The sequence below is a fragment of the Lipophrys pholis genome (assembly GCF_963383615.2).
Source record: "Lipophrys pholis genome assembly, chromosome: 16".
Lineage (NCBI taxonomy): Eukaryota > Metazoa > Chordata > Actinopteri > Blenniiformes > Blenniidae > Lipophrys > Lipophrys pholis.
The window spans coordinates 20,967,282-20,993,202 of NC_137634.1; the positions used below are offsets into that span (position 1 = coordinate 20,967,282).

At 41.8% G+C, this 25,921-nt stretch overlaps 1 protein-coding gene across 1 annotated transcript in view; it reads left to right on the forward strand.

The window, feature by feature from the left end:
• The first annotated feature begins 6,741 nt into the window (after nt 1–6,741).
• rtn4rl1a (reticulon 4 receptor-like 1a) overlaps nt 6,742–25,921 on the forward strand; it is a 109,008-nt gene continuing 89,828 nt past the window's right edge. Inside the window, exon 1 of the mRNA XM_080483784.1 lies at nt 6,742–7,328. Within this exon, the coding sequence (XP_080339910.1) occupies nt 7,316–7,328 (13 nt within the window). The 5' untranslated portion in view covers nt 6,742–7,315. The remainder of the gene's footprint in view (nt 7,329–25,921) is intronic.

Below are 25,921 nucleotides of genomic sequence, written 5' to 3' on the forward strand. Positions count from 1 at the left end.
TGGCTGGACTGTTAGAGGCAGAAAGAGAGAAGAAGACTGGGGCCTCTTCAAACAGCCAGGAACCTCAATGGAGAAAGAGAGACTTCAAAGAAGGAGTGACCAAGTTGAAGGCGACGCTAATTGGCAGAGAACACACCATTTCTGAACTCCAGAAGACAAATGAGAGTGTTCTTGCAAGGGTCGCTCACAAGCCTGAACAGCTGAGTGACAGAAATAGCCTGGATCTCCAGAAAGAAGAGGACAGGAGGGTGGAACTCAGAGCTCTGGAGATGAAGCTCCAGGAGGAGGTAAAGGAGAGAAAGGCTGAGAAGGAGACTCTCCAGTCTGAGAAGGAGACCCTCCATGCTGAGAAGGAGTCTCTCCAGTCTGAGAAGGACACACTCCAGTCTGAGAAGGAGTCCCTTCAGTCTGGGAAGGAGTCCCTCCAGTCTGACAAGGAGACCCTCCAGTCTGAGAAGGAGTCCCTCCAGTCTGAGAAGGAGACCCTCCAGTCTGAGAAGGAGTCCCTCCAGTCTGAGAAGGAGTCCCTCCAGTCTGAGAAGGAGTCCCTCCAGTTTGAGAAGGAGACCCTCCAGTCTGAGAAGGACACACTCCAGTCTGAGAAGGAGTCCCTCCAGTCTGAGAAGGAGACCCTCCAGTCTGAGAAGGACACACTCCATGCTGAGAAGGAGTCCCTGTTGTTTCAGAGTGAGAACCTGCTGGCTCTGAACAAGACCGTCCAGTCTGAGAAGGAGGCCCTCTATGCTGAGAAGGAGGCCCTCCAGTCTAAGAACATGACCCTGGAGGAAAAGAAGGAGGTCCTCCAGTCTGAGAAGGACACACTCCAGTCTGAGAAGGAGTCCCTCCAGTCTGAGAAGGAGACCCTCCAGTCTGAGAAGGACACACTCCAGTCTGAGAAGGAGTCCCTGCAGTCTGAGAAGGAGTCCCTCCAATCTGAGAAGGAGACCCTCCATGCTGAGAAGGAGTCCCTCCAGTCTGAGAAGGACACACTCCAGTCTGAGAAGGAGTCCCTCCAGTCTGAGAAGGAGACCCTCCATGCTGAGAAGGAGTCCCTCCAGTCTGAGAAGGACACACTCCAGTCTGAGAAGGAGTCCCTCCAGTCTGAGAAGGACACACTCCAGTCTGAGAAGGAGACCCTCCATGCTGAGAAGGAGTCCCTCCAGTCTGCGAAGGACACACTCCAGTCTGAGAAGAAGTCTCTCCAGTCTGAGAAGGACACACTCCAGTCTGAGAAGGAGACCCTCCAGTCTGAGAAGGAGACCCTCCAGTCTGAGAAGGAGTTCCTCAATGCTAAGGAGACCCTGCTTGCTGACAGAGAGTCCCTGCTGTTTCAGAGTGAGAACCTGCTGGCTCTGAACAAGACCGTCCAGTCTGAGAAGGAGGCCCTCTATGCTGAGAAGGAGGCCCTCCAGTCTAAGAACATGACCCTGGAGGAAAAGAAGGAGGTCCTCCAGTCTGCAATCAAAACGTTGCTGGCTGAGAAGGAGACCTTCCAGTCTAAGAACAGGACCCTGCAGGATGAGAAGAAGGCCCTCCAGTCTAAGAACAAGAGCCTGCTGGCTGAGAAGAATACCGTAGAGTCTCAGAACGTGACCCTGCTGGCTGAGAGGAGGACCCTCCATGTAGACAACATCATGCTAGAGAAGGCCAAGAAGGTCCTAGAGAAAGAAATCCAGGCCAAGAAGGTCCTCGAGGAGGAAATCCAGGCCAAGAAGAACAAAAAGAAAAGCTTCTGGAGGCTGTTCTCCAAGAACAATGGCAACAGAGAGAAGAAGGAGGCTAGATTGACGAAGGAGTCCAAGAAAGTTGCTCAGCAATCCTAAAGTAGTTTTCCACATAAGACTTTATCACAAATGACTGTTGTGAAGTTAATAAAACAGTCATCCTGTGCTGGTCAGTCTGTAACAGTTATTCTAGTGTATTTCCAGCTGGTTGGAGGCTGTTTACCTTTGCATTCAAATAAAAACAATTGATAAAAATCAATGTTGCCTCATTCTAACAGTTGACAATCATCATTTTACACCAAAGACCAACTACTTTTATTCACCCTTTAAAGTAAAAAAGGCAAAACATTAAGTTCGATTCAGAACATGGGGGATGGATTCAGGAGAATTAAAGGACAAAGGCCATGTTTACACATACCCAAGTTCTTACAAAAAGTGATATTTCCCTCTCTACGTTTACACCTAAAGAAATATTTTACATGGACCAGCTTATACATCTGGTTCAGACCGACTATGAGTATTCCAAACCAGTAGGGGGCAGTGCAACGAGAAGCATGAAACCATGATAGCCAATTAGAGTCCTGGAAAAAACACGATGAAACGAAAGGCGCAAGTTATTTCCTTCTATTTCAGCAAAACTGTTTGTTTGTTTGGACCGATAAACAAATAAAGCAGAAAAACAATCACTGCTTTCACTGTATCTATTTTCATCACAGTGTTGAAACCGCAAACACCGGTCACACTCAGATGACACCGACGATGTTTCCGTTGCATATCGTGACGAAAATCTCCGCCTGCTGTTCTTTAGAGGCAAACAGAAGCCACGTTTACACGAACCCAGGTTTTTACAAAAACTGACATTTCGCCCTCTACATTTGCAAATAAATCTTAATTGACACAGATCCGTATATACACCTTGTTCAGAGCTACTATGAGCATGCCAAACCTGTAGGGGGCAGTGTAATGAGAAGCAAGAAGCCAATCGGAATCCTGGAATAAAACAGCATTTCACGAATTGTGACGTAAATATCTACCTACCTGCCTTTAAATACGTGTTAACGTGGGCAAAAACTTCAGTGTGTTTCCTGAGAGTTTGGTGAAAGGAGTAAGTCACCAAAACTGAAGTGTTTTTTGGGCCTAAAATTTAACAGTGAATCCTGACAGTGTCCCTTCCCCACATGTCTGCCTGGAGACAATCCTGTCTCTGACACTTCCTTTGACTTCGTGCTTGCTTTGTGCTCTGACAAACACGGCCATCTGAGGCCTTCTACAGACGGTGTGTGTCTTTCCCAATCATCCTCACAGCTGAATTTACAACAGCTGGACTTTAATGAAGCTGCAGAAATTTTGCAAGGATAATGAAGGCTGTGAAAACTGATGCACACGTCATCAGTTTTTGATTTTCAATGAATTTGCAAACAATTTAACAACTTTTTTCACCATGTCGTAATGGTATATTGTGTGGAGAGTGTTGTAGTGGGGAAATTGATTAAATCGATTGTGGAATCTGCATTTTGAATGTCTGCCAGACACCATTTTTATTGCGTCCTGTCAGCAGATCAGCTTCAATACGTGTAGAAATGAATTAGCTTTTAAAAAGGTGACATTTCACTGTATTTTGCACCTGAAGGTTTCATTAAAATTGTGGATTTATTTTGAGATTGTAGTCATTTTCAATAGTAATCGCTTGTTTTTTGTGAAAATATAGACATTTTCATTACGAATACTCTGCGCCAGTTTTAAAGAAAAATGTTGAAATTTAAATTGAGAGGTAATTGTGGCACTATTTCAGCAGTCCAGCCCACTCAAGAGGAAACTAACTAAACTAAAATTGATTGACAATCAGGATCTAAAGGATTTTTGAGCTTTACTACAAATGTATCCTACATTCATGTTAAACTTAACAATGCAAGATGTTCAATTAGAAATCTAGAGGCTTATTTGCTTTTTGGTAGAACTTAATTGTACCACGATGGGTTGAGAGGATCTACTAATATTTCATTTCTGTTGTGCTGCAGTGAAGCAAACTTCCAATTGACATCCTCTTAAAGTAGGATAATAAGTTTGGGTGAAGTACTGGTTTTAATCACTCTATATTTTTTATATATTAGCAAAGAATACTATTGCTTATAATGTATCCTTTGATATAAAATGTGTGATTTCATTACTACTCAAAGTTACCAGGTGAACACAGTCAGTCACATAGTTTTCAGTTGTCTTAACAAAGCATTTGTTCACAGTAAATTTATATGTTCTATTTCCACCAAATGGATGAGAACAATTACATAAAAAAAAACATTTTGTTTCCTTGGAGTTTTTCCCTTAAAGGCAATCATCTGTTCAAGCGGCATGCCCTGTGAACAAATACATCTTTATGTTTAACACTGACGGCAGTCACGTCCAGCCGTCGTAAATCTCACGTTTAATGTCGCAACTGAGACATAAATCATAATATGTTGTCCCGCTCATTTATAAGTTATCCCACTTTGCACTTGCAGATTAAAAGGAAACACAGTAAATCTGATAAAAAAAAATCAGAGTTAATTGAAAACAAATTCACTGTCTTCGCAAACACTTGCACACACACACAAACACACAATCTTGCAAACAGTCACATCCCACACTCGTGCATTTCATTTGCACGTTTACTCCAACTCCTCGTTTTTCTCCAGTTACAATTAGTTTACTTCATAATTCAGCCAACATTGAGTCATCTTTGGACTGGAGTATGCATTTAAGACAATGCTCACATGTGATTAGAAAGAAATGGGGGAAATTTAGGCTGAATGATATTTAATCAAATAAGCACACAAAGCATCCAGGGAGAGAACGGCTCTCCAGGGACGGCTAAATATATCGGCGTATGCCAGAAACAAAGATAAAAACATTTCAGGAACACATGAAAGCTGTAATTACACTCCCCAATGTTTACCCGTGCATTTGATTTGAATGGTTTTCAACACATTCAGTACCAGTGCAAAGTGTCAACAGGATTGAAATTGCAGGTAGGAGTGGGTCATAATTGCGTTTTTCTTCGTAGGTCGGGCAATTAAACCTGCGGTTGTCTACTTTTTATACGAAATGCAGGACTTCACACAGCGATCATTACAGCTGTGGTATAGGCCGTCTTTCTGAGATTTTCTGCAGGACAAAACTGGTCTGCTCGAGCAGGGGTGTCAAACATAATGTCCAGAACTGGTCCAGAAGAGGCTCCAATCCGGCTTCTGAACCCACCTAATAAATTGTAAGAAGAAAAAAAAGCTTCAAATTTTTTATTTCGAGTCACATTTATTCATATGTAGTACTTTAAAACAACGACAACTGAAACTAAAGTGATGTCCTTAAATAGGTACAGACATAGGAACCAAAAACCATAAAGTGCAAGGAATAAAACAATAAAATACGGTAAAATGATACAATGGCAACAGTAAAAACAGGAGCAGAGTCTCAAACTTGGTGAAAAGCCAGGGAATAACATGCACCTTTCTTTAGAAACGAGCCATGATAGTGAGCTGTAGCTCAGTGCGACCGAGAGTTTTTAAAAACATGCATGCAAAATGCAAAATGCAACAGTTATCGATGATCTTATGACATTTCACTGTATATTTTGCATTGCTACAATTAGCTATATGTTCAGATTGCAGTGATTTTTGGTATTAATTGTTCAGATTTGGGAAAAAGAAAAACATAGACAGTTTTCTGACATTAATAATTGCCACCTCATCGTTAAAGTTGTAATTTGTTTCATGACATGATTAAAAGTGATCATCCAAAAACATGGATTTATGCAACATAATCTAGAGGTTGATGTAACAAACACAACATTACTTTATTGTGTTTTTTTTTTCCATTACAGCAAGTAAAATGAGTGTTCAGTCCAAACTGTGGTGGTGAATATGTGAAAGGCTGCGTGCTGAAGGCGACAGGAATCCTGTAAGCAGGAGGCTTCTGGCAACATTAGTCTGAGGAGTCTGAGCAGCAAAACTGTGGCAGATAGGATTTCTGATCTTTCAGCAGAAATAAAGCACAAAGTCAAATCATCCCTTCTAGTTTGGAATGCAATAATAAAAATAAAAAATAAAAAAAAGTCACTGAGAAGATTCAAGCTGAAATACAGGACTTGGTTTTGGGACATTTCGGTGCATTGTGCAAAAAAAGAGGGATTGTTTAAAAAAAAAAAAAAATGGCATCATGAAGAAATTATAAATTATAAATAGATGTTTAATTGAATGTAGCCTTTCATCACAACATATTTAAGAAAAAACAAAGCAAAAGTTATTATGTAGGAATTGTACTAGTCAAAAAAAATGTAAGTGTAATTATGAGTGCGTGTTTGTTTTGTGATGGACTGGAAACCTGTTCAAGGTATATAGATATGCTGTTATGTTGCTGGTCTATGTGTCTCCTAATTTAAACTGTATTTGGAAGCACAGCCATTAAAATAAAACTAGTCAAAAAAAAAGATGGTTATCTGAAGTTTGTAGTCTATATTTTACTTTGAGAAATGTCTGTGTCTTAATTGGATTCGTTTGCAACAAAACTGGCTGCGCTCTCTTTTCGGTCTCAGAATCTCTAATTCTGACTCATTATGCTGGCATTGTAAACCTTGTACAAACGCCACACTACTCCATTCAATTACGGCTATGCAAATTTAAATCTGCATTGGAGAAGCAGTGAGAGAAGATGAGTGAACATAAGAAGAGCATGAAGAGGAATTTGAGAAAAAGGGGGTTAAATTAATTATAACCAAAAGGATTTTGTATAATAGTGTCCTTGTCTGGATTGATGCAATGTAATTGAATTGGGGTGGAGATTAAATAATAAAATAAAAGAGAAGAACGAAAGAATGTTTGCGTGTGTGCATGGAGTGATACAAAGAGGATTTTGGTATAACTGCCGCGTAAACACGCAGAGAGAGAGAGAGAGAGAGAGAGAGAGAGAGAGAGAGAGAGAGAGAGAGAGAGAGAGAGAGAGAGAGAGAGAGAGAGAGAGAGAGAGAGATGCTCTGGCTTTCATCACTCACATCTCTGGCTGTGGGAGGGAGGCTGGATGGAGCCTCGCAGCTCTCGGTAACCGAGACAGTAGTCGGCACTGACTGACTCACACCGGCGATGCGCACACGGAGCGTTTTTCTTCCACTGTACCTGATCTGCAGCTTCACCTACCGACAGCAGGACTGACAGGAACACATAAAGGAACTTTCCTCTCGTTTCGTAAAACCCCTCTCCCCCACCCAACCATCTTTGATTGAATCTGGACCTTCAGATGAAGTGAGAGTGTTTCTGGCGCATTAACGGCAGATGGCGGTGAGTTGAGGGAGAGCCTCAAACACACCTGAGTGTGTCGGGACCGGACAAGGTGGTTGTTGTTTTTTAATCCCCTCACATCTGACTCATTGAAAAGGGGAAAACTTGGTTCGGATCTTCTATTTTCCTCCGTCTTTTTCCTCATTTGATTGAAAGAAAAACAGCCACCGAGGAGAGAAGTGCGGTGAAAGGGAATCAAAACAACCAAGTGAACGGCTCTGGACGCGCACAAGGATGCTACTCCAGCTCAGAGACGACTAGACGGTCCAAACAGCCGCTGCCAACATGTTCAGGCGAGGTAGGAACAGGACCGAGCTGCTGTTTCATTACAGTGTCTATAAGTGTGTTTCTGTGTGTGTGAGTTTCTACAAATCCTTGCGGTAGTTTTGTTTTGTTTTTGAAAATGTGGCCAAATTGAGTTGCGGATGAGTCTCGCAGTGTCTTCGCTCCTTTAACAACTTCCCAGTCGCCCATTATTCGCTCTGGCGGTCAGGGCTGGAGAGACGAATTAAATATTTATCCACTTCATGTAAAAATTATTCTTAAAATAGCGAAGCGCTGCCGCACTGCAGTTTGTAGTGACTTGGACGCACGAGGACGGCGGGTGCTGCGCGCGTGTGTGGTTCAGAAGAAGGAATAAGACAGAGTGTGGATGAGATTTTAAAAGAGTGGTAAAAGTTCACGATTTCAGCAATTTTGGTGAAGTTTCACACATTTACACACAGTTACGCGTGTGTGCGTAATGATGGTTTTGGGTAAATCTTTGTAACAAAAAAACCCAACAAAACACAGCCGAAACAGGTGAGCGGTGTATTTTGACTTCTGTCTGCATTGTCAGAGATGGTGGCCCTCCCACTGCCCGCCCTCTTCCCGGGGAGGTCCAGAGGGAATAAAACACCATCACAGCACGCAGCAAGCGCCCGCTGTTTACACCGACACTGACACGCATCTGTGTTGTGGTGAGAAAGAGGTATTAAGTTTTTACCACATTGACCTTGTCTGTATCAAAAGCTCCCACCCACAAAACCAGCCGCAATAGCCCCCCCCCCCCCCCCCCCCCCAAAAAAAAACTGCCCAATATCTAAATTGTGATATATATGAGACCATGTACATGTCTTGTGAAGTCCAACAGTGCTGCTGTATCACAAGAACAAAAAAGCACAATAATAATTCAGTGTGCCAGTATTAACACTTTATCAGGCACTCATCTTAATACTATTATAGACTGCAAAACTTTGAGACGAAAATCATCATCTTTAGATCTAGAAAAATCCTCTGGTAAGTGGAAAATTGACAAAATTACCCATATTTTGTCATTTTCAGTGAAAAAATATGTGACAGATTATTCAGAATTTCTGTAAAAGATTGTATACACATGAGTGAGTCTCACTATCCGACAATATAATTACAAAGGAGCCCAAATTTGATTTACTACATGCATTGAACATATGTTTAAAGCTGATATGCACTGACACTTGCACCAGACAAGAAGAAAAGCAGTCATTACTAAATATGGTCACTTGGCTGAGAAATGGTTAAAGGGATTTTTTCAGAACTACATATTTTTCAACTATCCCCCAAAAAGTAATCAGTGATTATTTGCGGCATATTACTGGGATCGTCCCCGTCTAAAGATTTGTCAGCCAAATCCGATTTGGATGCTCAATGTGAATATTCATATCAAACAATGCTTTATTAAAGTGAACGTTTTTTTTGAAGAGGTGGGACATTCTGGGTAACGTAAACAAGCCAGTTCTGCATCTTCATTCACAGATATTATTTATGTAAATTGCATTCAAAATAGGTCTGCCCAAGTCCAACCCACAGACCAAAAACCAACCTGGCAACACTTCAAAAGTAGCCCAATTCCTTGGGAAACCGGCAGACCTGGCAACCCTGCTTCAATCCCTCCTAACAGCCTTTTATCTTTCTAATCACCATCAACAGTACACATTTATAAACACAAGCAATCATTTCACTCATTTACCTTCCATGTTGAAGGAAAACACACACACACATACACACACACACACACACACACAAACACACACACACACACGCGCGCGCACACACACGCACAGACAGTTCAAAAAGAAGTATTTTTAGCGTGGAGTGGTGGTGACTCATCTGCCAATCGCCCCCCTAAAAAACATAGTGAATGTGGCGGGGAAGGCAGCTTGTCAGGGAACTGTTTTGTGACGAGCTCGGTGCACGGCTGACTGAACCCCGAGAACATAATAGAAAAGCATTCTTTAATAGAGACACTGGAAGTCTGTCATTTGTCATTTCAGCGCGGCCCCAACGCAGAGAAAGGAACACGCATACGTCCGTGCACATGCACATCATAATCTATTAGCTCACTCGGTTGGCCCGAGCCAGGGCACAAGCTGGGCGATCTCCTCATTAAGGGTCGGACCTAATGGGCTTGACAGAGGGCTGATTAGTGCTGTCATAGTGTGTGTGTGTGTGTGTGTGTGTGTGTGTGTGTGTGTGTGTGTGTGTGTGTGTGTGTGTGTGTGTGTGTGTGTGTGTGTGTGTGTGTGTGTGTGTGTGTGTGTGTGTGTGTGTGTGTGTGCGCGTGTGTGTCACATAGCAAAAGGAGAGACTGGGAGAGCTTGCTGGCTTGAGGGAAACCAGCTTTAATTTTAATCTTCCTGTAATTTCAGACGAATAGCACCCACCCGCACACGCGGCAATAAGGCAACGGTGACGGCTGATGCGTTGCCTTGTATCTCCTCCTACAAATATGAGCTTGTCACAATGATGAAAAAAAAAAAGAAGAAAAAAATTCAGAGTAATTGTGCAGTCTGCATGAGATACAGTTATCTATGTCTGTCACCTTTACCCACAGTATCTCTCTGCGGCGGGATAAAACAAGACAGAGCGAATGAGGAGAGGAGGATAAGTGTTTTTGTGTAATGAAAACTCTCTCTCCCTCCCTCTCTCTATCTCTCTGCTTGGCCAGCTCCTGCTGCCAGCTTCAGTTTGAGGGAAGAGAGGCCTGGCAGGCTGAGTGGCTACTAGCTGGCCACTTTTGGGAAGCTGCCGAAGCTTTGTTTCCCAGCTTGTTTGAAGCTGGATCTGTTTCCCTTACTTGACTTTGCTTCTCCTTCTGCCTACTTATCACATGTCTATTATTTTATCTGCAGTTTGTCACAGTGACATTGTCAACTTTAAATCGTCAGATTCAAATAAAAAATGAGTGTCTCTTTTACTGGAAATCACTTGCGATGAACAGAGGATTAGTTTTTGATCAATCGAATACATTTTTCAGAAAATGAAACTAAAATCCAAGTGCAGGGGACAGTTCTCACATCAGGACCAACACCTGTGGCTACAACTTTACATCTTATAGTTTATGTCAGTCATGTGTCCATCTTCTGTCCCACTTGTCAAACTTCAGGTTAGGGGTAGGAATATATATAGTGAAAGCAGGGAAAACCAGTGCATCTCAGGAAAAGCACAGAGAGACAATGCATACAGGCAAGTCGGAGCAACACATTAACTTCAAATGCACATTTTTTAGACTGGGGTAAAAAACTCATGCATGCACAGGATAAACTTGCAAACACACAGAAAGCCTCCTAAACTGGGGAACGTCTTGATGTGAGGAGCGCCATGCAACTCAATATAATACACATACAATTGCAAAATGCAAATAACAATTGTTATTGTAAAGCTTATTGTTGTTTAGTCACTTTGTACAACTGTTGTCAACAGACTTTCTCCAAAGCACCTCGATAAATCAAATCCGAAGCAGGTATTAGAAGATAAACAGATTTCACATTTTAATCTGTTCATCTTCTAATACCTGCTTCAGGTTTAACATTTTTTTCGATACCTAACGTGACTATGAAATGTCTCAATATTTCAATTAGCGGAGAGGTCATATAGACACTTTCACCCAAAGCTGAACGGCAGAAAGCAGTAAATCTTGTAGTTAGATCAGTGGTGTCAAACATAAGGCCCATGGGCCAGTCGGCCAGTAAGAGGCTCCGATCCGGCCAAACCACCAAGAAAATAGTACAAATCTCAAAGAAAACATTGATTAAAGAGTAGCGGACACAACACTGAGATACTGGTGAGGCCATGCTGTCAGGGTGAGTTTGTAAAAACATGCATAATGCAACAGCTATAGGAGAAGATCTTCGGAAATCTCAATGTACTTTGAAATGTTTTCGAAAGTTTTACAAAATATTGTAAAAACTTGGGATTCTTAGGTTATTTTGTTGAGATTTTTTACGGGTCTGGTCTGATCCAGTTCAAACTGAGCTGTTTAAAATGAATTCCTGGTCATGATTTCACAAGTTGAACCCCCCCCATTCTAATCATATCTCACAGCGAGGTCCAAGAAGCTAAAGGGATGGTATTTTCAAATCTGAAGGACAAACACCCCCCACCCCCCCCCCCCCCCCCCCCCCCCAAAAAAAAAGAACCTTTTCAGAAATATCTTAGGAGTGGAAGCACACTCCACTTTTTTTTTTTTTCTTCTGAACTGAGGTGGCGACCTTCGTGTTGAAACTGATGGCCGTATTGATCACTGGCTGCTGGTTTGAAGGTTTACAAAGCATCAAGATTTCAACACTTGCGGCTACGGAGCAGGGGCAGACATGTTTGGTACATTTCTTCAAATTCTTCTCTTGCATCTGGACAAAGTCGGCTTTCATCAGATCTGTTTGTCCTTGTCAGAGGCACAGAGTCAAGTAATTGTAGTTTAAAAAAAAATTGTCTTTATAAAGGAAACCGACAAGGCTTTGATATTCATCTGGGAAAGAAGCAATCCCCGTTTTTTCTTCCTTTTATCAGTCTTTTGCCCATTTAACTGACTTCTTTTCCATTCAAACAGAGGTAAGCCCATGATTTGGTTCAGTAAACAGCATAATTGCCAATGCCGGCGAACACAAGTAAGAAATGTGTCAAAAGCATCTTTAGTCTCGAGGGGTGAATCAGCTCTATTGATCAGAAATATCTTTGGATCACTTTGAAGGACAGATGGCATTGACAGAATCGCAGTGAGCACAGAGTCAGGACTCAAACATTTGGCAAACGGGCTGGAAAAACCATTTATGTGCTGATGGTTGGAAGAAATAGAGGTGGTTGGATTTAAGTAGGTCAATGCAACAATGGTGCAACTCTTTGAATTGTGATTGATAAAACTGACGCTTCTACTTGAATTCAATTGTTTGCTAATATGGATGGAATATTACTCCCTCCATAATGCTTGTGGGGAAATGCGTCTTAAAATGTTGTAACAGTGATTTTTATTTTCCAGTTTTTTCAATTCGTTGACAATTCAAGTTATTAGTTATTAAAGTCTGACAAATCAATGTGCCATATTTTCCAGACTATAAGTCGCACCTTAAATGTAAAATTGTGTAATAAAGAAGAAATATACATCTATAAGACACATTTATTTAGCTCAAACGGCTTTACCTATAATATATTAAAAGGAAGTCTCCGTTACTTTGGAAGATACGTTGATGAGCCAGGGCCAGGAGCTCACCTTTATTTTATTTTTTGACTTTTCACAAATCCTCCCTGCGAATCAGTTTGACTATTATCTGCACATTTTATGACATTCAGTTCAAATTCTGCAACTTTTTTTCTTCTCGGCAACATTTTACCTGCACTGTCAGTTGAATACGGTTGAAATTGAGCTTTAGTGGTCCTAGGTGGTATACGTTATTGTTTTTTGATATAGAAGTTGCTTCCTAACAAAAGTAGCATTACCAGTCAAAAAAAGTGCAGAAAATATGGTAGTTATATTTATATTTTTGAACACACTCGCCTCAGAGTGAGAAGGTCATGGGTTCAAATTCTGACCGGGCCCTCCTGTGTGGAGTTTGCATGTTCTCCCTGTATGTGTGGGTGTTTGCTCCAGGTACTCCAGTTTCCTCCCACAGTGCGAAAAAACATGCATGTAGGGTTAATAGGTGACTGCGTATGAGTGTGTACGGTTGTCTGTAACCACAGATTTTCCATACATCCATTCAGATTCTGCGTCTGCTGACAAAGTGTGTGTCCGAACAGACGTCGATTAAGATGCAGGATGCGCACCAGGTTGGACAGGTCAGAAAAAAAATACAAAAAAAATAAATAAAGAGGGCAAAAGCAAACTCCACAGAGAGAGAACTGTTAAATGACCCAGGCTGTCTTGCTGTGAGGCGACAGTGCTGGACACTGGATGCACAAATGTTGTGATTCTCATGCAAGATCTGATGGGACGCTTTTCCTCCAGTGATTAATGGTCTAATTTAGGGATGTGTGTTTGCAGCGAACGTGAGGAAAAACAATGTCCCGGGGAGGTGAAAGTCACAATGAATCTTCCTCTCTGTTTTTTATGTTTGTGTTATAAATTGATCGAGCCGGGACGTAAACAAGGTTTGATGCTTTCATTCTTCACCATCCTCTGATCCACACTGCAGCCACCGCGCAGCGCTACATAGGGTCGGTGGTTTTCATAGAGTTTGAGTCACATAAGTTCAATCTATATGGCTGACAGCATGATTTCATAACTTCAGCTTTTAAAGGCACATCACTGTCTCCTCTTCTTTTCTTCTTATCACGACTTCTTGATATGATTTCATCCTGTCACTTTTATTCTTGGCCCCATCAGTGAATATATATGAAATATATATATATATATATATATATATATATATATATATATATATATATATACTGTGATCCTCGAAAAATTTGCAATATCTGAAGCCCAAGAATGTTCTGTGGTATTACTGTCTGCCATGATAATCTGTAATGAGCTTCAGCTCTGGACTGAAATTCACAGATCAATATCAATATACGATGGTAAAATTGCAAGTCGCTGTTCATTCAGGATACGGCCTCAGCTTTGCTCGAGGGCCAGCGGTTTTCTCCAAGTCCAACTCTTAATACTCTTGACTTTTTATGAAACTACCATTTCTGCTCAACCTGAGTTTAAATTAATAAGAAATTTGATCCAGGTGACCATGTGATTGTTTTATATATTACACTTTCAGTCGTGAGCTTGGGCTCGTACAATGGCACTACGTGTGCGTGTGTGTGTGTGTGTGTGTGTGTGTGTGTGTGTGTGTGTGTGTGTGTGTGTGTGTGTGTGTGTGTGTGTGTGTGTGTGTGTGTGTGTGTGTGTGTGTGTGTGTGTGCGTGTGTGTGTGTGTGTGTGTGTGTGATTTAAATCCAACTGAACTGCCCTTCACCCCGCAACCTCGAGTCACAAACATGCAGATCACAATTCTTGAGCAGAGTATTCAAAATGTAAATAATGTAAGACCGATTAGCACCGTTGCCTCACAATGACAGGACCACCGGTCTGATTCCAGGCTTGAGACATTTCATTTTGGAGTTTTTCTGTTCTTTTTTTCTTCATGTTTTGAGTTCTTTCACTTAAATCCAGATTGAAAAATTCGATCTCTCAATCTGTAATAAGTGTAATTTTTATCCATCTGCATGAACCGAGTTTGCCCAACCGTTCTCCAGAAGGCAGCAGGGTTGGTCTCCACATTGATACGAACACAAGATGTGTGGATGGATGTTCATGAAAGAAAGCCTTTATAATTATTGTCTTCATTAAACTTGCTTCTCTTAGCATGAATTTAATCTTATCCAGAGTTTAATCTCATGCTGTGAGACACAGAGTATCGTACAGAGAATCTGATGACAGACTGGGAAACAACCAGTGTCACATCTTTACTATCTCTCCCTCCCTGTGCTGACAGTTTCTATGACACACATACATTTTGCCCGCAGGCCATTGTCAAGACTACAGTCGTACAATTAGAAACCACTGCTGCTCTTTTGCCTTGCTTGTGTGTGTGTGTGTGTGTGTGTGTGTGTGTGTGTGTGTGTGTGTGTGTGTGTGTGTGTGTGTGTGTGTGTGTGTGTGTGTGTGTGTTCACTCGTGTCTATGATAGTCTTGGTGGATGATAATAACATATGGATTCGTGACAAAATGTTTATTCGGGTCGTGAAGCACCAAATGGTGAAGTAATTGAGCGCTGAGATTGATCCAAATTTGCTCTCGCAGCACTGACGTCCTGAGGCAGCGGACAGATTTTACAGATTAGGAGACGACGTAGGAACAGGGCACTTTGTGTAGATCCTGTGGATGTATTCCATTAGAGGGCGAAATCATCTGGGGAGTCCATGACTGGGTTGGAATTCATATGATAATCAATTACATCTCTAATGCAAGTCACAGTGGAGAAGAGGATGAAATGCATCGCTCCACACACACACACACACACACACACACACACACACACACACACACACACACACACACACACACACACACACACACACACACACACACACACACACACAGTGAATGTCCATGAGATGGCTGTGCATATCAATGACCTTTGCAACCCCCCCCCCCACCCCCCCCGCCTGAGCTCAAGGTCAGCCACAGACTGCTCCTTTCTTCTGCTGTATCCGGAGTGTGGTGTGGTCTGCCTGCTCAATTCTTCTTTATGGTTAAGTCGCACAAGAATTTCTTTCAGAACGTGCAAAGCATTTTCAATGGATACGCCACGTGTTACCACGTTAAAATAATTAACAGGCGCTGATGTTTTACACCTCCGAGCTTCTAAACTGGTGAAGTCTCACAAACAACAATGGGAAAAAAACACTTAATGAGCAGAAATTGTTTTGATGCTAAATAAACAAACACCAAGTGCTACAAATTATGCAGTGCGGAGCATGAAATGGCATTTCACAATGGCCCCTTTGGTGTTTTAGTCTAACTTTCCTGCCAAGTAAAGCTTTATTATGCACTTGTACATTAAAAAAAAAACCTAAACACACTGGTTTTGCTCCTTCATTAATGTTTTACTAGGTTAAAGTGTAAGGTTATGGAGCCAGCCTGCCCTTGTAAAGGTAAAGTTATTTTATTTTTACATTGTTCAATCTGTCAGCTGACCTGCAGAAAACAATAAACAAAGCAGAAGTAATTTATTTCTTCATTTGCTCTAATTAGTCTCATACTACCTCTTTAATTTGCCACTGCAGTAAAGTGTTTGCTGGATTGTTGGGAAATATGGCACATTAATTTGCTCATGAATCTCTGTGGTTTACCTTCAGAGCCGGCTGCACACTCAGCAGGAAGGTCCTATGTGAATAAAATGCCCAATCAAATGAGACGTTATTCCCTATCAGGAGTCCCGTGAAGGTCTGTGATTGCAGGTTCGCTCGGCAACAGCTGGACCTACTTGTGCAGCTACTGCGTGTGTGTGTGTGTGTGTGTGTGTGTGTGTGTGTGTGTGTGTGTGTGTGTGTGTGTGTGTGTGTGTGTGCGTGCGTGCGTGCGCGTGTGTGTTTGAGCCTCAGGAGTCGTCAGTGTAAATGTCAGTGCCGGAGCAGTAGTGAGGAGTTATACTGTGGACCGGACTGATGCTGGTGCAGATATGCAGGGAAAAGGGAAGAACAGGACATAAAGTGCCAGACAGACGCAGATACAATGGACACAGACATAAAGTGAGTGATTACTTGTAAACGGACTTCATCTGCAGGATATAGGAGTGCCCACGCAGAGAGCGGGAGAATGAGAGCTGAAGCTGGGGGAGTCCATTTTTGTGACTGGTTGAACCAGCAGCATCTCTTCACTCCACAGGCAATATAGAAACAGTTTGAATTAAAGAGTCACATGACAATATACCGTATTTTCACGACTATAAGGCGCACATAAAAGTCTTAGATTTTCTTCAAAATGTGCGGCGCGCCCTATGGTGCAGTGCGCCCTATGTGTGTGTTGTTGTTGTAAAGCGGACGTAGTAGTGAACACCATGAGAACGTTAAAGGGGGAAGTGTGGGCGTGGATTGTATATAAATGAACGGGTATGTGCGTTATGCAGAACATCGTTGTTTTAACAACCCTGAAAAGTTCGAAGATACACGCTTATGAAGCACAGTTTAAACTGAAGGCCATCAGCTACGCGGAGGAACATGGAAATCGAGCAGCCGCGAGAGAATTTAAGATTAATGAATCGATGGTTCGCAAGTGGAGGAAGCTGGAAAACGAGCTCCGACAGGTGAAGAAGACGCAGCTGAGTTTCCGCGGACATAAGGCGAGGTGGCCCGAGTTGGAGGAAAGACTCGAGCAGTGGATCATCGCACAAAGAACGAGTGGGAGAAGCGTTTCCACGGTCACCATTCGACTAAAAGCAGTAACGCTAGCAGAAGAAATGAAAATTGAACATTTCCGCTGGACATCGGTGTGAACCGGCCGTTCAAAGTAAGGCTGCGCGCGGCGTGGGAGTGATGGATGACCGATGGAGACCACAGTTTCACTAAGAGTGGAAGGCAGCGCCGGGCGAGTTACGCCACAATATGCAAATGGCTTGTAGATGCTTGGGCTAGCGTGTCTGCTGGCACTGTTGTTCGAGCTTTCGCAAAAGCCGGCATCATTTCCAAGGAGCCGCACGGCACGGAAAGTGACTCTGACAGTGAAGAAAATGAACCTGGTTTGTTTGATGGAGATTTAGCGCAGCTGTTCAATTCAGAAACAGAGGACGAGGAGTTCGATGGGTTTGATTGATGACGATTACAGGTAAAAAAAATGTTAGTACTTTGTAATCAATACTTAAATAAAGCACAACCAAACTCAGTTTTGCTCCCGCTCTATTTTTAAATACGCACACTTGTATGCTTGTGTTGTTGTAATGCGGACACCATGAGAACGTTAAAGGGGGAAGTGTGGGCATGGAACCCGCGCCCTATGAGCAGGTGCGCCTTATGTGTGTGTTAAATGCAGTAATGGCACACATAACTGAGACAGCGCCTTTTAGTACGGTGCGCCTTTTGGTCGTGAAAATACGGTAGATTGGATATAGTCATATTCTTTTAAAAACCTGCTTACACATCCGAAAGAGTCACTATTTGTGAAATTAAGGACCTTCACTCAAATCAATTAAACCGCTTCCATCACCTAGATACGTTTTTTTTTAAGTATAATTTTTGAAGTTACTTTCCTGCTCCCCATTTGAACAATCCTACCGTACACATCCTTGGAGCAGTGGGTTGCCGCAGTGCAGCACGAGGGGATCAGTGCAGGGCTTTAGGGCCTTGTGTGAGGGTCCACAGTGTCGGTGTTAAGGGTGGAAACAAGTAGTGGCTTTTGCTTTCTCCACCCAAATGTCACTGCAGGTTCAGGGAATCAAACTAGTGACCTTCTAGTCACAGGCTCCCTTCCCCATATCTTAGTCCACAACAGCTAAAGAGCTTAAAAAAAAATCCCCTGAACCCCCTTAAAGGTTGTGGGTAGGGATTCAAACCCCGGTTCAGGTAGATGGTAGTGTGAGGTTTTACAACTGTACCTAATAAACTGATCAGTGACCAAAGATGCTTCCAACACTGAACCAACTGTTCTAATAGCACAGTAGTCCTTCAAGTACCCAACTGAGCGGTAATTCGTTGCATGCAGGCACAGAATTGATGGGAATATAGTTTCTCATGACTATTATGCAAATCACAACGTACAAGTGGCTGATTGTGAAAAACAGCTGCTTATTCTTCAGGTTTTGACCCTCTTATAATGATTTATTTATGATTGTTTAACTGTCACAAAATGTACAGTGAGTCCTCATTTGTCTGAGACGGCTTTAAATATCTTCCTTAACATTACTGGGTTTGTTGATAATGAGAAGCTCATGTGAGAAATAAGATCAATCTTGTCTATAAATGAGTGTGGGGCCACTGCAATGACTATTATATAGCTTTATTTCTTCATTTTATGGTAGTTTTTGAATTTTCTCAGTATCTGACTTTACAAATATGAATGTTCGATCATGACGACATATTTGCAAAAGTCCTGATTCACATAGGTTTGGATGCATATTTTTTCGAGAGAATGCGGTAAACCTGGAATAATTATGAACATATGAAGACATACAAGTTAATTTCAAACAGTGTAAACAGCACTGCATCCATTGCACTGGAATAATAATAATAATAATAATAATAATAATAATAATAATAATAATAATTACTTTGTTTATATAGCACTTTACTGAAACATGGTTACAAATTACTTTACATTAAAAACCACAATAAAGAGCGGCGTCTGACTGCGTGCTCTCGCACAGTTTCTCTGAAAACTTCTTTCATTTTTAACTCAATTCTAATCTCAACATGGCCGCCACAACCCTACGTGGTTTGGTCCGTATCTGGAGGAGGATACAAACGCAGACATAGTGGATCTATGTGGATGTGTATCTAACATAGTGCATACATGAACAGGTGTACGCTAGAATAAATTCAAGATACATCATATGGTTACTTTTTATTGACAATTTCCCAAACTCTGCACGATCTGTTGGTAGTGGAGGTCTGATTAGCTCGCCAGCAAGGCCTCATTGCTGTGCTTATTTAATGAGGGCTACATTTTGACTATGGACGGTTCTATTACGGCAGCACTTTATTTTGTCTTTATGTGTCTTGCTTGTGTCCTGCTGGTGAAGTGGCACTGATTGCCAAGAGGACGGATTTAAGTTGGTCACAACTCGAATGAACAAAAGGAAAAACCCGACTAATTAGACCCCCGTCCCGACATATTACACCCTGTATTAGAATGAAAGCAAAAGTTGGACTGAAGTCGCCCTTTATCAGCGCATGCTTCTCAGAAGATTCATCCTGGAGAAACAAACCCTTTGTGTCTAACTCCTATGCAGGAGAAACCTCCTCCGCCCCTCTCCCCTCAGTCCTCCTCTCCTCCCATGTCTTCTCCTCTGTAGCCGGTTCGCTCTGTACCTGTTGAATAATTGATCGCTGTTTTGGTTTCCGATAAGGCGTTTGGGGTCCTCGGCTCTCAGCAGTGTGGGCTTGCTTCTTCCCTCTCGGCAGATCACACAGCTCAGTCCATCTCTCCCCCCCCCCCCCCTTCACTCTGCTTCTTTTCTTATTCCTTATCTCATCCGTTCTCTGTTGGTATGCGGTGCTCACGTTCTTTTCAGCGTGTTGCGTTGTTTTAGAGCAAACAGCTGCAGGTTCCTGTTCTTGATCAGCTCTTGACGTCCATCGTCTCCTCCTGAGTACAAACGACCATGCAAACACAAATAAAAAGTAAATGGGAAAAGTTTTTTTTTAGCATTTTAGCGGTTTATAGCAGCCATGTTCCCAAACTTGCGGGACTGGAGTTGCACCCCAGTGTTTACTTGACAACAGGAAGGCCTCTTGTGAAAGTTTCAGCTTCTGAAGTGGCCGATTCATCATCGCAAACACTTCTGAAAATGTCTGTAAAAAAAAAAAAAGATTAAAAAAATCGGCTTCTTGCCAATTAGCAGAATTTACAGACTTTCCCTAAACTGTCAATCACATCCTGAAGAGTTTCAACCTGACAGTGTAATTAGTAGTGTTTCGAGACTGCGCTCGAGAGAGAACAGCAGCATTAGTTGTTGTTTATTCCACAAGCCTTAGGCTGTGTTCCCAATATCATTTCAATGGGACTCTGTGTTGATGCAATGTGGGTACCAATGCAGAGGGCTTTTGTAAGAAAATCCACAGCTCGAATTCTATGTAATGCAAATGTTTTATAAAGTGCCAGCAAGACACGAGGCGACATAAAGTGCTTCAGAGAAGCGTAGATTTACATTAGAAATAAGACATTAGGGAGACATTAAAACTGTATTGAGGACGATACAAACAAGGTGATTCAAAGTGCTTTACAGCAGCGTGTTATGCATTTCAAGTAAGGCATTTAGAAAACAATCATACCTCAGTTTGAAGACAATAAAAACTGAAGAGATTGTGTTAATAGTTAAAGATTAAAAAGGGGTAGAAGCAAACATGAGTTTTAAAACTAAATGTAAATTAAATGAAAGCATTCGTGGATGAATAACTTAATAGGCAAATATTTTACAATCTGTATTTTCACACACAGGAAGCATCGGTACCTGCATTTAAATGAGATGCAGCAGGTAGTTTAAACTGTCTTTATGTGGGGGATGAAGCTTAAACTTAAAGCTGCACCGGGATTTCAGGCTTAAATTACAGATTTTAATGGCTTTATTCTTTGAGTCCACAAACATGTTGATTTATTTTACAAGTGAAAGACAAAAATCGCACTGATCTGTTTAACTGCATCATGATTTGTGCCCAATTGAACAGGTAGAAGTCAATCAATCAGATTCTCAAGTAAACGGAAAATAGTAAAACTACAAAATGGACTTATGTTCTCATTAAAAACTGGCATGTTGTTACAGAAGAACCTCGTAAGATGTTAGGAGGGACGACTGCATCAATAAACCTGTGACTTGGCATTTTTTTCTTCTATCAACATTTAAGTTTTATATGTGTATTTGTTGTCTGTTATACGCACAACAATGTGATTGCTGGCAAATGTACCTGGAAAACACAGACTTAGGAGTGAGCGATGCATTTTGTAACTACCTTTCGACTGTTTACTGTGATGGATCGACTCATCCTTCTGACTGTCACTAAAGAACCTGCAATATGGACTCCATTGAGCTTTGCACTTAAAACTCCCAAAATAGTTTCTCTCTTATAATTGTCAATGGCTGTAATTCTTTCTCCTGCTGCTCGATCTATTCATGCTGAAGCGGGGTACATAGAGTTACTTGAGAGCTAAAAGTCATTTTCATTCATTATTTATGTTGTTTTGTCTAGACCCTGAAAACACTTCTCATATAGAGTGCTCAAGCATCCTAAAACGTGTATTAATATGCATGCACACAATCTACTTTGCAGCCTTTCTGCGTTCCCTTGACTCTTGGAGCTGTCTGATTTGCAGCTGTCTCTCTTTCTCTCTCTCTCTCTCTCTCTCTCTCTCTCTCTCTCTCTCTCTCTCTCTCTCTCTCTCTCTCCCTGATGTCTCTGTGCAGTAAAGTGTTAAGTGTCTGTATTGGCTGTTACTCAGCATGTGGGGAATTGAAGGAGATGGGTTAAAGAGGAAGAAGAGTTCATCAAACCCCGGACAACAAGTCAATTCCTCCTGATTTACCACATCAGTCCAATCTGTCCTGCAGAGATCACACACACACACACACACACACACACACACACACACACACACACACACACACACACACACACACACACACACACACACACACACACACACACACACACACACACCTGCACGTACATAATCAGACACAGACACATGCTGACTTCCTCAGAACCCCCTTTTTTCTAACATTTTCCACCTCTCTCTCTCTCTCTCTCTCTCTCTCTCTCTCTCTCTCTCTCTCTCTCTCTCTCTCTCTCTCTCTGCAGTATACACAGGCAGGAGAGGCAGCTCTAGCAGCTCTTGCATAACTATATCACTGCATTAACGAGCCCATCTGCCTCTGACTGGTGTTCGTACTTCTAGTTGGAGTGCTGTTTCAATGAAATACTCTTATTACACGGGCTCCACCACCACTAAGACCACCTCAGCCGTCCTCTTAAGCAGGATCACCATCTAAAAACACACTCAAGCGGTTTGATTTACTAATTGCTTCTCTGTCTCCGACCCTCTTCGTTCTGATTTAACGGGAAAAGGGAAGGTCTTTGTAGCTGTAATATAAGCATAAACACATTTTCTATAATTTCTTAGATTATTTATTTTTCTAACTTATTCATATAAGGACAGTTTGAAAAAAAAGACAAAAAACTATTCATTGGTCAGTCCACAAACTAAAATGTTTTTATTGAATGATATAAGATATTTCATGTTTTTGTATCAATTTCTGGAAAAATGTGTTGCAGTTTGAACGATGGCATGGCAGGTTTCTGTCCGCACACTGCACGCCTCAGCTCTCCTCAGTGTTTCTCAGCCTTCTGGGGACATTGCATTGATTGCATCCACTTCCTGGTGACCTTTTCTCAACTCAGCCATAACTACAACTGGTCCAACACTTACTCTTACCTTAACTTTACTGTCCTCGTCTCGGCATTTTGGCTCAGGCCAAGTGCAGTATCTATTCTTATCAGGTCATTACCTGTACGCCCCCTTCCTGGGGAACAGTGTACACTTTGTGGGCCATGCTGGCCTCGAGTTTAGAGAAGCATACTTGGAATTGGAGGTTTTCAGGTTAGGGTCCCTGGATGCCGCTCTGTGGCAGCCCACTGCTCCAAGCATGTGGAATTAATAAAGTTAATAATGAATTGGATGGGTTAAAGACAGAGAAGTTATTTCCCCAAGGATTAATCAATAAAGTATGTTTTTCTTATTTTAAAGCAGCTTTTCGACTGCAGGAACCTTCACCCAAGAACTGGAAAAAATCTCGACAGCTTTCTGCGTTTCTCTGCTTCGATCACATTGAGGACTTGAGCTGTTCTGGTGATTTGGATCCGAGTTGCTATTAGAGCTAGTCTCCCTTCCAGTGTTGTCTCAATGAATCTCTTTACAATACAATAAAGCTCAATCAAAAACAACACAAGTTCAATTTCCTCAATGTGTAAACCCCTTGTAACGAGGATGGCAGCCTCTCTATTGCTTTTATGGAATCATTGTTAGTCTTCTTCCTATTGCCGCTGCTAGATTGGAGGTGTATTACATTTACATTCATTGCTTTCCCCTTCATCAAGAGCCTGGAACACTGCCTGAATTTAGGATAAGCGCAAGCAACAATGACTAATAAAAAAATCTTTCGCAAGTTTTGGGGTCAAAATGAGGCTTGACATGAAATAACTGAGGCTCAGTTTGCAGCGTTTCAGAAAAGAATCGCGTTTACACGACAACATTTTGAAAACGATACTTGTTTTCACATAACAGCAGATATGGTGCAAATGATGTAGTTTTCATGCCACTAGTGCTTGTAATGAAACCACACACAAACACGCACATGCACGCGCACGCACACGCACACACACACACGCACACGCACACGCACACGCACACGCACACACATTAACAATGGTACAGTTGTGTGTGTGTGTATACACACACACACCGTCCCCCCCCTCTCCCCCCCTCCCCCCTTCAGTGGCTCGAGGACCATTAATAAGCACTGTGAATGGACACCCACTATTTTCACTTAAAAACATTGTCGTGTAAATGGGATCTAGGTTTAGGCTGGCCTTAAAACATGCATTCAACAAAATAAAACAATTATGATTTTCTCTATAGAGCCCCATAATGTAATTATGTAAACAGATTTTTGTCCCTTCAAAAGCAACACACACACACTCCTCTACCCAAAAGTTAGTTCAATTATCTTCAGCATTGCAGTTGTTCCGTTTTTACTGATACCGAATCAAAGTCCTGACTAAACTCCTAAAATAGCCCTCAGGACAACAAAATACCAAGAAGTCAACAATGAGCCTGGCATGACAAAGCTCCTGCATAAGAGTACTGGCACAAACCACACAAAGACTCTGACGCATGTAATGGCTGAATTTAGATGAAGTATTTGGTGGGAGTCTGTGTTTGACGCGTGCACCAGGGTGATGAGCGGAAGTACAAAGATGGAGTGATGTGAGAAAACAGGAGATGAGGGACGTGTGAGAAAGTGTTGTTTGTCTGCTGCCACAGCTTGTTTGTGTCTTCGGTCTGCATCTCATTATAACACCGAGACACGGTGCGCGTGTATTCACAAGAGTGTGTTTGTGTGTGTGTGTGTGTGTGTGTGTGTGTGTGTGTGTGTGTGTGTGTGTGTGTGTGTGTGTGTGTGTGTGTGTGTGTGTGTGTACGCGTGTCACACTTAGCCTTATATAACAATCAGATGCTCAGCTGGGGACACTGTACGGATAAGTCCCAGGATGGCCTTTTATTTGGAGCGAGCTTGGAGGTTTTTTTGGAACACAACTAAAAAAGTAATCAGAGGCAAACTTTAACAGAGACAGAAGAAGTCACAAATGAGTACTCACACTAATATTCACACACACTCCTGCACAAACCTGCAGTCAAAGCTTAATGATATTGAATTCACAGTTTAGGAATGACACTTGTTCTATTCCAGTCCAACAAGCTCTTCCTTTTCTTTCCTGCTGCAGCTGTTTTTAACAAATAGAAGTCGAACCTTTGTTTTCTTTTAGCTGAGTTTCATATGTGTAACTTTCACCAAAACACATAGGACCTGATCTACTAAAGTGTGACAAAAAACAAACGGGAAAATTCAACAGATGATGTGCTAACAGGACACACTGAGGATCTTTCAAAATAACACACCAGGTCCATTTAACAAGTTTTTGTTAAGGCTGTGTTCCAGATCGTACAAAATACTGGGAGGAGTTTATGTTGACTGATCAATGCACAATGTGAATTGCTACTTGAAATCCCTCGTGTTGTTTATGATTGGTGTGTTTTTAACCATGTTTGAAAAAGCTGCTGTTTCATCAGCTGGCTTGTCATGAATAAAAAACTTCCCAGTATGTCTTTCTAGTGCAAACAGGGCCTAATGTACGTGAAACGCTCATTTGAATACTCACACAAAGATGGAAAGTGCAATCTTTTTTTTGTGCAAAAACTTCGTACAGGATTCTAATAAATCAAGCCCGTAAAGTGAAGTCCTCAGTGCATTGTGTTTGTTGATGGCATGATTAAAATACGGAAAATGTGTTTCAAGGGATTAAATTCAAAATACTGAATCTACGCCGTTGCTGGCGGCTCCATGTTCAGCAAATTAGAAATGATTTGTGCATGATGGGCTCAAAGTAGTGGCTGTTATAATCCATAGTGAATTTCCCCTTTTATGCAGCGAGCTTTGATTTTTATGTTAGTAATCATTTAAATGGAGGATTGTAGCTGGAAATGAAACATCTCACTTACAGCATGTTCACAACGGAGCGGTGCGTTTGCTCTTGAATTATGGGCAGAGTATTACAGGTTGATATCGTAGGAATGAACCCGAATCTTCACACGGACCCGCTTTATGTGCTGAGACAGACAACATTAAATATAGCGAGCTTTAAATAAAAGTGTCAGGACGGTATAGCCTTTGTTGATAGAGC